At 42.1% G+C, this 13,130-nt stretch overlaps 3 protein-coding genes across 10 annotated transcripts in view; 2 read left to right on the top strand and 1 right to left on the bottom strand.

Moving 5' to 3' along the window:
* abi1a (abl-interactor 1a) overlaps positions 1 to 3,451 on the top strand; it is a 46,856-nt gene extending 43,405 nt beyond the window's left edge. For 5 of the 8 annotated variants that reach the window (XM_084566308.1, XM_084566302.1, XM_084566304.1 and 2 more), the window contains 3 exons: positions 32 to 118; positions 1,407 to 1,592; positions 1,676 to 3,451. In XM_084566308.1, coding sequence (XP_084422434.1) covers positions 32 to 118; positions 1,407 to 1,592; positions 1,676 to 1,851 — 449 coding nt within the window. In that variant the 3' untranslated portion in view covers positions 1,852 to 3,451. The remainder of the gene's footprint in view (positions 1 to 31; positions 119 to 1,406; positions 1,593 to 1,675) is intronic. The other 3 variants (XM_084566305.1, XM_084566303.1, XM_084566301.1) reach the window with 2 other exon arrangements.
* Positions 3,452 to 4,097: 646 nt separating this feature from the next.
* On the bottom strand, positions 4,098 to 8,894 carry pdss1 (prenyl (decaprenyl) diphosphate synthase, subunit 1). The gene is made up of 11 exons (XM_084566310.1): positions 8,021 to 8,894; positions 7,174 to 7,238; positions 6,633 to 6,765; positions 6,338 to 6,468; positions 6,028 to 6,169; positions 5,836 to 5,947; positions 5,626 to 5,735; positions 5,441 to 5,521; positions 5,194 to 5,307; positions 5,005 to 5,085; positions 4,098 to 4,381 (listed from the first exon to the last, which is right to left on the bottom strand). The coding sequence occupies exons 1-11, from the start codon at positions 8,300 to 8,302 to the stop codon at positions 4,241 to 4,243; spliced, it is 1,392 nt and encodes a 463-aa protein (XP_084422436.1). The 5' UTR covers positions 8,303 to 8,894; the 3' UTR covers positions 4,098 to 4,240.
* Positions 8,077 to 12,835, top strand: LOC311503533 (protein adenylyltransferase SelO-like). The gene is made up of 20 exons (XM_084566300.1): positions 8,077 to 8,123; positions 8,951 to 9,211; positions 9,292 to 9,410; positions 9,498 to 9,626; positions 9,738 to 9,802; positions 9,896 to 9,952; positions 10,105 to 10,203; positions 10,387 to 10,454; positions 10,563 to 10,650; positions 10,753 to 10,822; positions 10,894 to 10,966; positions 11,048 to 11,131; positions 11,220 to 11,349; positions 11,709 to 11,753; positions 11,858 to 11,939; positions 12,015 to 12,107; positions 12,184 to 12,260; positions 12,364 to 12,407; positions 12,483 to 12,562; positions 12,643 to 12,835. Exons 2-20 carry the CDS (start codon positions 8,986 to 8,988, stop codon positions 12,763 to 12,765), a joined length of 1,752 nt encoding a protein of 583 aa, XP_084422426.1. The 5' UTR covers positions 8,077 to 8,123; positions 8,951 to 8,985; the 3' UTR covers positions 12,766 to 12,835.
* Positions 12,836 to 13,130: the final 295 nt, after the last annotated feature.

Genomic DNA, 13,130 nt, shown 5'->3' with positions numbered 1-13,130 from the left:
TTTTTTCTTTTCTTTCTCCGCTGGCTTTCAGTGTCTATCGCTCCTCCTCCTCCCCCCATGCCCCAGCTGACTCCACAGATACCTCTGACTGGCTTTGTGGCCAGGATGCAGGAGAGCAGTAAGTGAAGAGGCTGAAAGACACACAAGCACTTCCCTTCTTGTCTGTGCCAACTGTTCCCGTTTCCAGAACACCCAGCATGCATTGGTGCTCGTTCACCCTCTTGTAGTCGGCCTGTTGAGACCAATTAATACCAAACTCTTCCAGCAAAGAACAGTCAAACATTGTGTGTGTTTCGCTAGAATCCATTCATCATTTACCCAGGGGTATAATACATAGTCTCTGGATTGATCTCTTGCCTGGTGGTAGGTGTGCAGGATTTATTTGAAGCGTTGCAGGGTTGAGGTGAGGTGAATAGTAATGTTCGGTGGGGAGAGTGCCAAAGGTCACCACATAGGATGATGGGACTCTTTGCTTCCCCCTGCTGGTACAAACCCTGCATTACAGTCATTTATTAAAGAGTAAACTTTGAGGCATTCGGCCATAACAGTATGACCACTGACAGGTGACTAGGTTATCTTGTTATAATATGGCACATGTTTGTGGGTGGGATGCATGAGGCAGCAAGTGAACATTTTGTCCTCAAAGTTGATGTCAGAAGCAGGAAAAAACGATTTGAGTGACTTTGGAAAAAGGCTAAATTGTTATGGCGAGCATCTGCAGCTCATCTGAGGTTTCCCGGGTCTGCAGTAGTAGTCTGTGCCTATCAAAACTGTCCCAAGGATGGAAAAGGGGTGAACCGGTGAAAGCCTCACTGGCCTCCGCGTTCCCCAGATCTCAATCTAGCCGAGCGTCTGTGGGACGTGCTTGGACAAACAAGTCCGATCCACCTCGCAGCTTGCAGGACTTAAAGGATCTGCTGCTGTCCGCTTTGTGCCAGAAAAGGCAGCACACCTTGTAAAGTCTTGCCCCAAGAGATCGGGACTTTTATGGGGGTAAAAGGGAGACCTATGAAATCTCCAGCTGAGAAAGCCCAGCAAGTTGATCGTAATGTTACGGCTGATCGATGTAGCGTTATACACCATTTTTATAGCCTTCTAAACCTACTTTAATAGCATGACTTAGTTTGTCCTACTCATTGTGTTCATAAATTGCCTGTTTACTCTATGTGCATGCCTGGATGCTTAGTCATAGCCACATCAGGAGGAGCACAAACCACTTAAGAGCATAAAACCTACAATATAATCATCCTGTTAAGCAGCCTGCTTGATGAGCAGTTTATACACACTCCTCCTCTGCATGTCTACATCATTTATAACCCTGCATGATTCTGCCGCCGCCCCCCTTCCCCTCACCAGGCTCTTTGTAACTTCACGAATCCCCCTCTAAACGCGTGTTCGCTCGACAGTTGCAGATACTCCGACTCCTCCTCCGCCGCCTCCCCCGGACGACTTGCCCATGTTCGACGACTCTCCCCCGCCTCCGCCGCCTCCCCCGGTGGACTACGAGGAGGAGGACGCCGCCGTCGTACACTACAACGACCCCTACGCCGACGGGGACCCACAGTGGGCCCCCAAGAACTACGTGGAGAAAGGTTCGCTCGGTGCCCCACAGCGTAAGACAAAAACGCACTTGACCCGCCGACCTCCTGCTCACATCTCCCCCTCCTGTTCACAGTGGTGGCCATCTACGACTACACCAGGGACAAGGACGACGAGCTGTCCTTCATGGAGGGGGCGATCATTTACGTCGTCAAGAAGAACGACGACGGCTGGTTCGAGGGCGTGTGCAACGGCGTCACCGGCCTGTTCCCCGGCAACTACGTAGAGTCCATCATGCACTACGCCGACTGAAGGGACGCCGGTAAAAAACAAAAAACAAAAAAAAACAAAAGTAGTTTATTTATTCAGTCATATCATAATCCACTGAGAGACTGACAGCAGCAATCTGAATCCTGAGACAAATAGACATAACTGTATGATCCCCTTTTTTTGATATGACAGAATGTTCCTTCCCTTAATGATTGCAAATAAATGAAAAGTAATATCTATTTAGTTTATTTTGGTGTTATAAGGACGGGTGGGGGACATTTATGGAATATGTAAAGATGAGATTTCCACAGGATTGGACTGCTCAGACGGGCTAGTGTTAGGTTTGACAGAACATTTAAACTCTAGTTCGTACGGTCGGGCTGTCTGCACCGTGAGCTGCAGCCGCTCCGTAATGTAAATTCACTGAATGTCGATTATGATTCCCCAGCTCCACGCGGGAAATAAACACAGACGGCCTGTCGATATTTTACAAATTCAAATACTGTAAATGGTATTTCAATCTTGGCGTTAACAGCATGCAAATCTTTTTGAGATATAATGTAATCTTTAAGTTTACTGCCATTATGCTTCCATTATGTTGTAAATGTATTCACCTTTATTTTTTTTTATTACACTGCTGAAAGAAATCACTGAACTTTTTTTTTTTTTTTTTAGACTCTGAAGTACATTGCAGGATTTCCCACAAGCTCAGTCTTTCTCCTCCTTGACACACCAAGCCGACGGTCGGTCTGCGACTCTAGTTTTTCTAGTGTGTCCCACTAGTCCGTCACACAGATCGCTCATGAAAACCAGAAGGAAACAAAGCAAGCAAAGTTCAAAGGCTGTATAGATTTTTATCTAATGTGAACTTTAAAATACAGGCATATTTTCACCACGATATGATCCATGTTGACTGGATAAAGTGTAGAACAACCGCTCAGCATGATTCAAGAGAGGCCAGCTCGACCTTTTGGCTCAGACGTCGCAGTCGGCCTTCTTTCCGCTTGGTGTGTCCCTACCTTCAAAAGTCAAACAGCCCTTTTTTTTTTTTTTTTTTTTTAACGCATTCAGATCTGCTCCTACCGAGAGAACACATTCCATTTTAAGACCGCGTCACATCACTGTTCATTCTTAACTAACCCACGCAGGACCCGTTGGTAACTTGCAATAATGGACTACCGTTCTGATAGGCGCGCAGTGATCATTAGACTGGCCTGACACTGCCATGTGACAATTCAGATGTAGTAACGTAGACCAATGAACAACTCTAATACCTCCTCGTAGCGACAACGGCCCGCTCTGTTCAAGGGCCGCGTTGAATGCTAGAAACAGGTGTACATACTACCATAGCTCAAGTAAAAAAAAAAATCAGCCAACGTTAGATATCACTCAGGTCTGGAAATCACATCGACAACATTGTATTTTTTTTTGTGTGTTGGCCCTAAAACATCATTTTTTTTTTTTTTTTTAACACATTACCTGCAGCTAATGCCTTGATATTTGGCCCAGTTTCATTTAAAGTGTTCCGGCTCAATATAATAGTTAGAAATATTAAAAATCTTCCCTTCATTTGTATATATATAATATGTTGATTGAAAAATTAATGTACAGTCTTTTATAATAAACAATTCTATGTACAACACGCACGTGTCGTCACTTTGAACGCAGGAATGAGACGAGAAGGCTTTAAATAAAAAAAACAAAAAGTCAACAGTTGGTTTATTGAGCACACAGTCGTTGGAGATGTTAAGGCCTTGGTTGTTACAGGACACTTTGCATTACAGGAGTGGCCTCTTAACATTTTACAGACGGAGACACGGGACTGTTTGGCCTCTGATGTGCGGACGGATCCGAACAAACACAACAACGATGACACATCTTCCATTTCACTTGGAATAGCAGATTCTGCAACGCCGCCGCAGCTCAGGACTAGCGTGTAACAAACTGTGTTCCATCACAGTCGGCTAGTTCGAGGCACGGCAGGCTGTTGCAGTTACAGTACTGTATGTAGTGAAGGTCTGAAGTTTTCTTTAGTTAATTTAAGCTCTGAATTCATTTCCAAATCATCGCTGTGATTTTTGTGAACTTGGAATCACAACGGTTTGCGCTAAAAACAAAAGTGTAAATATTTGTCAAAGCATTTTTTTTTTTTTTTTTTAAAGCGACTCACCCTTGTGTACATTTCTGGGAGCGGCTGAGGGAGCCATGAAACGACAATCAGTTCAGGGAGACTCCTGCACGCTGCCAGATTCATTTAGTGTTGACGCTAAAAACCAGCTGCAGGGGTCCTTCCAAACCAAAGTCCTCATCGCTCCTCTCACCGTTTTGATTTTTGCACGGCCCTGTCCTGCCACGGACGCTCCAGGGCGCCGGGGTGAGTCGCTTTTTCCCCCACGGGTAGCTGCCTGAAGAGGATCCTGGCAGAGGAGCTTCACTTGTCCCTGGTGAGAACCATCTCGGTGAGCCTGATGAGGGCGTCTCTCTCCGGGGACGGCCGCAGCATGCTGATCTGTCTGATGGCTTCTTGACAGTAGCGCTGGGCCAGGAAGCTGGTCTGCTGCACGCCATCGCTCTGAAACAAGACCACAGTTCACTGAGCATTTCTTTCTTTCTGTCTTGTTTTCCACCAATAGCGCTCTTCTTCTCTTTCATAAAACACAGCTTCTTCCCTACAGTGGTAGCTATCATAAGATCAGCTGCTTCTGATGGGCAGGAGCAGAGAGATACTTCAGTTTTCAGCACAACAATGACCTGAGGTATATGTATTAAACAACACTAAAGGCAGAGTCCACAAAACAATCTGAGGAGAGACCTGAAGGCGACAGTCCAATCTGAACAAGGCTGCTCAAATCAAGGTATGCAAAGCTTGCAGAGATTTCTCCCACAGGGGATTCAGTAAAGTACTGATTCAAGTCTGAATACTTTTCTAAATGAGAGATTTAAGCTTTTGATTTATTGAATTACCAAAAATTCACAAACTAGTGCAAAAATACTTCTCTGAAGTGACTTTAGATGAGATTTTAATATCTTCAGCTGAGGTTTTGGTCACACAATGTCTACATGACAACAATATTCACTCATTAACATTAAGCCCGTCTTCATTTTTTCCTGATACTTTTTCAGGACAACCTCACATTTAATTGATGAAATATTTCAGAACGTACAAATATTTTTACAAAGCATTCTTGGTCGTACCTGAAGGACGTACTGCCAGGCTCGATCTACGTCTCCTTTGGAGCTGAAACGTCTCATGATCATTGCATGAAGCTCAGGAAACTAAGAAAAAAACAGAAAGGCACAATCTGACTGTAGACACTGATGTCGTCATGTTCAGGTAACTTCAACTGGAGATTTGAGTTGGTTTATCTGAGTACTTGGTTTTACCTGTTGACAAGCGAACAGGACGGGCCCGGTGGCCAAACCGAGTTTCAGATCGGCAGCGGAAGGCTTCCCCAACTGACTGGCTCCAGTTGTGAAGTCCAAAACGTCATCCACCAGCTACAGAGCAAAAGAAGAGAAGATTATTATTATAATATAAAAAAAAGTACAGTGATAATCTTCCTACTCATCTATTCTTGGAGCTTCACTTATCAAACTCTAGAGGAAGCAGCTAAATCTGAAATTACTCTACCTGAAAAGCGATGCCGACGTTTCTCCCGTACTGGTAGGCTATTTCATGAACTTCGGGATCAGAGTTCACCAGAATAGATACCTTAAATGAAAGAGAGCAGACAGTCAACAAAGAAACATTACGCGTAGAAGCCGAAGCTTTACTCCATCTCTGTTCTGTTTCTTGTTCAGACAGAACGTACATACTGCTTTACAACTGTGTGCAATGAGACTCGCTGTCTTCTTGAAGGTTTTCTCAAGGTAGTGCTTGAATCGCTCGTTCTCGTTCTCCTTGGAGCCCAGCTGCATGAATTCACCTGGAAGGACGACACCGTTTGTTAATTGGATTATTCTAGGAGTTACGGCATCAACTGTGAGCGAGTGTGTGTGTGTGTGTGTTTTAGCGTTGTACTGTACCTCGCACAAGATCCTCGATCACCTGGGATAAGACTTTCACCACTGTGATGTTACCGATACGAGCCAGAGCCATCGAGGCAGCAGAGAGGATGAAATCTCCGACTAAGATAGCCTGGAAGAGAGGACGCAAATAAGAATCACACTGAAGACAATAAAAGGAAAGTATGAGGAAGTAGATTGTATTTGGCTTACCTTTCTTTCACCCCACACTTCATTAATCGTTCTCTTCCCCCTTCGCTTATCTGATCCATCTATTACGTCATCGTGCACCAGGCTGGCAGTGTGAATCATTTCGGTGATCATAGCGATGGCCTTCTGCCCCGGGAGCAAATCTCTACAACGGACGACAGATTGCAGGAAGCCGGATGAAATAAAACCCTAGATTATGCTTCATAAAATAATCTATAAAAGATTTATCGGGAGGTGCGGCGACTGTTGTCTCAGTCACAGTTCACCTGCGGGGCAACCGGTGAAAAGTGATCTTTTTTTTTTTTTTTTTTACCCGGCTCTGTTGCTGTGGATGTTCAGGGCGCGGGCCATCAGGACAACAATCATTGGTCGGATAGCTTTGCCTTTGCCATCGAAGTAGTAGTCACACAGAAACTTCAGCTCGTCTTTGGATACAAACAGCTCCTGCGAAGAAAAGTCCACCATGATCAACTCTGTTTGTTATTCTGACAAGATCATCTATAAGCTAAAATCACTTTCTGTCAAATAGTACAACAAGCCTAGTGGCACATCCCTGTTATTTCACATTTAGACACACAACAAGTTCAGTCTCTGCATTAAACACTCACCTTTTTGATGTCGTCATATAAACTTGTCAAGTCTTTCTGTGCTAACGTGAAGGGGTCCTTCAGCTTTGCATCGCTGTGCGTCGTCCTGCAACAGCAGGACTGTAGCGTGGGATACAGTAACCGTGAATTGTGTCTGGGAGACAGAAAAATAACTCTTTGTTAACATTTTCATCATAAAATACACCTGCATGCCAAAAAATTAGGCACACGAGTGAAAAGGAACACATTCTAATATAACAGTCCTGCACTACATGTCCATTTGTGACTGTTCTGTTTATGTTGAAACAGTGGAAGAACGGTGATAATTTGACTGTGTGATTATTGCCGTTATACAATTTAATAATACTACAAACTACAGCCTCCAAAATGAAAACAGATGAATCAACAGCTCTCTCAGTTATTTCAAACAAATGCTCAATACCATAACCTCCATATAGATATGATTTATTGCAGGACTGTTATATTAGAATGCATTCATTCTCACTAATGAACTGACAAGTGACTGTACACTGCAAGAAATAAAGATCACATCACATCTCACCTGGTTAGAGATGAACTAACGGATAGAGTATTTGGGTGTGTGTGTGCAGACGGCCGTGGCAGCCTCTGGAAGTCAAATGGAATGATATCAGATACGTGTTGCACATTGTATTTAAAAAAAATAATAATAATAACAACAATTTCCATTTACAAAATGACAACACTATCAGACCAAGATCCTCTCATTCATTCGTTCATTTAGTGAATCTGGGAGTTTAAACAATCTGCAGTTTTATTCTACAATTAAAAATTTACACATTAAAGGTATTTTATAGATCAAGAATTTGATTCCCAAATTCTTGATCTTTTGATTTTTTGATTTTTTGATTTTTTTTGCATTTTTAATTAATGAATATATTTAATAAATAAGCTAAAAAATAAGCCTAAAATACAATACACAATTTAGAGTCGTTCATTGCAATTTAAAGAGTTTTTCCGAGTCTCATCCAGTATTTTCTAAAATTAAAAGTTTTGTCAAGGGAGTCTGGAATGGCGCACGTACGTCTCAATGTCAAACGAATGAATGAGCAGTACAGAAAATGTAAATGACGAGGAAGTTCCTTGAGCATGGGGACAGCTGGCCAAGTCAAAGGCAGCTTAATGTAATGTCAGGAGCAGGTCTTGACCTTTACACGTGCAGACACACCTTGCAACAAGTCACTATTCATTCAGAATATTTTAGAAAAAAAACGGTAAAGTCTTGCTATAAACCGAGATTGCGGAAGCACATGAGGCTTCGGGCTAACGCTTAGTAGGACCGTTTGACAGTTCGGCTGTGTGCAGTGTATGACCTTCCTTCCTGACAGCACTCCCAGCCGGTCTCTTCCTGCTTCTCTCCACAAACTCACCTCATTCAGTGGCAAGGAGCTCCAGGACGCTCGGCCCAGGTAGGAGGCGGTGGAGGACACAGACCTGACGTTGAAATGCCGCAGCGTTTCAAGTAAACTCATGGTCGTACAGTTTGTTCTCCACCTTCCACACTGCCTCCACAACGGACCCGCCATGTTACCGCTGTGGCATGCATTAGGACATGTTATATATCGTAGCGGAACCGGAAAATTGTAACCGGGCGCGGAATGATGACGTTTCACAACAAGGAAGTGGAGTAGGAAGAAAGTTGAAAGATGCATGGAGGAGTTATTTTTATTTGAAATCAAGCATTAATTTCAAATGTGAATGCAAACGAGTTGTTTTTCTTTAAAGCTTTAAAATATATCTTAAATGTATTCGTGTTTTGAACGCGGCTAGTAGCTAGGTTGCTAACAGCTAAGCTAGCTCGATTTATTTATTTTCAAAACAGCTGGTGTATTACTCCTAATAAACTAACCCAACCTCAAATAAATTATCATATTTCTAGATGTTTTTAATGTAATACCGCAGAGTTTACAGCCAAATGTAAGATTTCGTTTCAGTCATATTTGACTTGATGCTTTAAAGTTAGTTTAAAAACTGACATGATATCACAAGGACAGTTAGCTAGCTCTAGGTCGTTTGTTTGCACTAGAGGCATTTTAACTTAAATTGTGATCTTTTTACTCACGTTTGTGAGTTTTTTTCCCCAGCAAACAGTTTAAAGTAGTAACACAAACTGTCATACAAATGCAACATTTAAACACCATGTTAATCCATTATTTATGATATTTTTGTAACCTACACTTGGAAGTACTTTTCAATGTAGCCGTATTATTGTGGGTTTACTCAAACACAGTTTTGATTGAAGCATTTCTAAAACTACTTTTAGTTTATCCTATTTGTTTAAGCTGCATAATTGCTTGCAGAGGAGATCCATGTAAGACAACTGCACTGTCTGGAAATGTGGAGCATCTGCAAAGTACTGCTCTTTGCTCTGGTAGTAGCATTGAGTGTCACACCTGTCTGTGTCCTGGAGTTCTGCCAAAGCACTGATCCCGACTGTCACAGTCATGATGACCCAGCATCAAACAGCCCGCTGTCACCGCACACACTCAAGTCCAGGTGGAATGTTTCAAACCTCATGCACAACCTGGATCAGTTTAGAGTGTCCTGCAAGAGGTTAATAGGTAAAAGAGATTCTTGTATTACTACAGGTCAACATAGAGAGATGCAGTAACGCCCCCAATATTTCCTACCCTTTGTTCAGAAGCATTCCCGATCGATGAGGTCGATGGCAACTTTGTTCGGACTGTGAAGAACTGCATATTTTCCAAATCCATTCCAACCCCACTGAAAGGCCCGTTAAGACTGGCAGCAGTGTCTAAGGTGATCAAGTGATATCACCGTCAGCGTCACAGCTTTTACAATAGAATATGACAGATTTGTTTCATATATCAGAAACTGTCCCAACAGGATGTCATCGAGGGGATTTTAGATTTAGATGTGGCTGTAACACGGTCAGACGATTTCCTGCATTATGCGAGTGGAGGCAGACTGCTGCCAGGGTCTGTTCCACTCGCTCACAGATACGGCGGTCATCAGGTAAAGATGAACTTCTTAAATGTTTTGCTTTGTACCTATGGCTATTTTATGCTGTAAATAAATTGTGACATGTGAAATTTAGTAAATTTTGACAGTTTCTATCTCCAATAGTTTGGGTACTGGGCAGGTCAACTAGGTGACGGTCGAGCACATTTACTTGGTCAATATTCAAACAGGTGAGTTTTTTAAAATATGTTTCAAGTTTAAGTAAATGATATTTAAGCCGCACCATTATATTTTCCTTGTAATTGTATAATTTCATACTGCAGGAAGGGGGAAATATGGGAACTGCAGCTCAAAGGTTCTGGGAAAACTCCATATTCAAGGTGTGTTTCTTTTAGTCTTTTTATGTTGTCATGGAAAAATCCCAAGCAATGTCTTTTTTTGTTATAAATCAAACTGAAATGACATTTCGTTTTTGAATCTTGCATTCCTCACAGATTGTGTAAGAAACGTTATGGCTTTACTTCCTCTGCAGGTCCGGAGATGGTCGAGCCGTTATACGCTCTTCTGTCAGGGAGTTCCTGTGCAGTGAGGCCATGTATTTCCTGGGCGTTCCCACCAGCAGGGCTGCCAGGTGAGAATGACAGAGAAACAAAGGCAAAAAAACGGACTTCATTTCTTATCTTATCTCGCATTTGGAAGTGTGTTAAAGGAAAATAAAATGGTAGACATGTTTAAGAAGAATCCATGATCCAGGTTCCTTACATTATATTCTGATGTCAAGTGTTTCTCTTATTAATTTCATGATTTGTTTTAGTTTAATAGTAAGTGAGGAGCCGGTGTTAAGAGACCAGTTCTACAATGGAAATGTGAAAAAAGAGAGAGGTACAGAGCAGTCATACAACAATATTTCATGCTGTTAGATAACTGCCTTTTTATACTTATCTTACAAAATGTTTTCCACCATTTAAATGTTTTTGTTTTCTTCCTCAGGAGCCGTTGTTCTCCGAGTGGCCAAATCATGGTTTCGCATTGGATCATTAGAAATATTATCTCAAAGCGGAGAAATAGATCTTCTGAGGTGAGAATGGTCACATGATCAGTTTTTGTTCGTAATCCGGCCTTTCTGATTTTCTTATCAGCCTCCTGTTTTCTAACAATTTCATTGCCATGTTTATTTCAGAAAGCTGCTGAATTTTATGATCGATGAACATTTTTCTTTTGTGAGTGTGGACGACCCCCACAAATATTTGGTGAGTCTGGGGAAGAAAATGTGTTGAAAATAACTATTGGAGAGTAAATAATTATTGTGTTGTCTTTGCAGGTGTTTTATTCCACGGTTGTGAATGAAACGGCACATCTGATTGCTCGGTGGATGTCTGTTGGTTTTGCACACGGTGAGAAGCTGCTCTGGTTTCATGACACACTTCATGCCATCACTCTGCTGATACTGAGATCAATATTTTTAATCACAACAGGTGTTTGCAACACTGACAACTTCAGTCTTCTTTCGATCACCATCGACTATGGACCGTTTGGCTTCATGGACTCGTATAACCCCAGTGTGTACAATGTTGCACGACACTGTATATCTCAAATATAGCAACGTTCTGTTCGAGCCATTTCTCAAACTAAACTCTGATGTTTCAGATTTCGTCCCGAACACGTCTGATGATGAGGGCAGATACAGCGTAGGGGCTCAGGCAGAAGTTGGCCTGTTCAACCTGGAGAAGCTCTTGGTGGCCCTGAGTCCTGTGCTCACACAAAAACAGCAGGAACAGTAAGAATACAAAGTTGTCTGCTGTGTGTTTTTGTCCAGCGACAGAAAACGCAACAACTCTGATGTAGACAGTTAATTTCTGCAGAGGATTCTTGAATGTTACTGACCTTGGAGGAAGACACACATTGTGGCTGTGTTCAGATACAATATGTAGTCCTGTCCTTAGATAAAATCCTGTACAAACACCAGAAATACCATGAATCTGGTTTCTTTAAGGTGGCTTTTCAGTGTCGTACCTATTACTTCAAGGCTGTTGACGTGAAAGAGGCTGTCTGCCTTTTACTCTTTTTATTGAAATCTTGAAATCTAAGAAACGTTTATGTCATATAATTGTTAACCTCCTTTTATCGTTTGTTCAGGGCTAAAGTCATCTTGAAAGGATACATGGATGTTTACCAGATGAGGTGAGGTCTATGTTAAGTGTTAACCTGTCTTTTCCCTGCGTCCACCTTCATGCATCTTCCAAACTGTGACAGTAATACTAATTTTATTTGTGTGTCTGCTTCAGGATTCACCAGATTTTTAAAGCAAAGCTGGGTCTCCTTGGTGAAGAGGAGGACGATAAGTACCTCATCGCCCTCCTTCTTGATGTAAGTCGTTTAGATGGATGCTTATCTGTAACTGCATTTTTTCCACTGTCACTATATTTGCGTTTATCGTCCCAGATGATGGAGGACACGCAGTCAGACTTCACCATGACCTTCAGACAGCTCAGTGAAGCTTCGGCCGAGCAGCTTCACAGCAACCACTTCGCACAGGTACGGTCCCGTGGCTAGTTTTCAGTCAGGCACATTTTTCTAAAGATTTTATTAAATTTTGTCTCCTCACTATCAGATGTGGGCTCTTGCTGATCTGTCATCACACAAGCAGTTTTCTGAATGGCTCGATATGTACCTGCTCCGCCTCAGTAGGTAAGCAAAAACACATAATATCAACATTACTACTTTATATGGTAGCACAAGCTTGATATTCATAATTAACTAGTGTAAGTCATTTTTATTGTTTTCTGTTCAGACAGCAGAATGATAGTGACTTGGATCGTCAGCGCAGGATGAAAGGTAAGCCTTATTTTTGTCATGTGATAATGAGAGAAACTGATAGATCGTCATCTGATTGCTCTAAATATTTTACAGATATAAATCCTAGATACGTGCTGAGGAACTGGATGGCGGAGTCGGCTATAAAGAAAGCTGAGATGAACGACTTTTCAGAGGTAAATGACTGAACCTGTTACCAAACAGCGAGACGCGTCAGTTTCATTGGTTTCACTGTAATTCGTTTGCCCCTCACTAGGTGGAGCTGCTGCACCATATCCTGTCTTTTCCTTTTGTTACACAAGCAGCTGCAGAGGAGGCGGGTTATGCAGCGAGACCTCCATGGTGGGCTGAGAGGTTAACTGTCAGCTGTTCTTCATGAGCGACGTCCGGATAGAGAAAAATACTAAAATGAAGAGAGTTTGCGTCTTACCTGTTTTATGTTTTGTTTTATTCTGTCGTTGTTTGTGGAATAGATTTGCTCCAAAAGACACAAGCTGTACTTGTCTTTGTGTGCTCGGATACAGCCTATTATCAGATATAATTCTCAGTGCCGCAGAAAAATACAGCACATGAAACTCAACTTATAAATTCTGGAAGCCATATCACGAAGTTATACTTTTAGGAACTAGAAACAAAATTCATTCCTTTAAGGAAAAAATTAAGATTTTGACCCATTTTTAGATTGATTATGAAATTAAATCCAAGGATGGTGATGGTTTTTTGGTAGTTGACTGTTACCCGACT

Source organism: Chelon labrosus (genome assembly GCF_963514085.1).
Source record: "Chelon labrosus genome assembly, chromosome: 18".
NCBI lineage: Eukaryota > Metazoa > Chordata > Actinopteri > Mugiliformes > Mugilidae > Chelon > Chelon labrosus.
The sequence above is the reverse complement of the archived record's forward strand: the minus strand, read 5'-3'. Positions and strand labels throughout refer to the sequence as shown.

Bases quoted from the DNA above. Each gene is read 5' to 3' on its own strand.
- pdss1 (XM_084566310.1), bottom strand. From the start codon at position 8,302: ATGCATCTTTCAACTTTCTTCCTACTCCACTTCCTTGTTGTGAAACGT. The intron at 6,766-7,173 runs GTGAGATGTGAT...TCTGTCTCCCAG, and splicing joins GTTAGTTCATCTCTAACCAG to ACACAATTCACGGTTACTGT. The intron at 5,086-5,193 runs GTAAAACCAAGT...TTTTTTTCTTAG, and splicing joins TCCTGTTCGCTTGTCAACAG to TTTCCTGAGCTTCATGCAAT.
- LOC311503533 (XM_084566300.1), top strand. From the start codon at position 8,986: ATGTGGAGCATCTGCAAAGTACTGCTCTTTGCTCTGGTAGTAGCATTG. The intron at 10,455-10,562 runs GTACAGAGCAGT...TTTCTTCCTCAG, and splicing joins AAATGTGAAAAAAGAGAGAG to GAGCCGTTGTTCTCCGAGTG. The intron at 11,754-11,857 runs GTGAGGTCTATG...TGTCTGCTTCAG, and splicing joins ATGGATGTTTACCAGATGAG to GATTCACCAGATTTTTAAAG.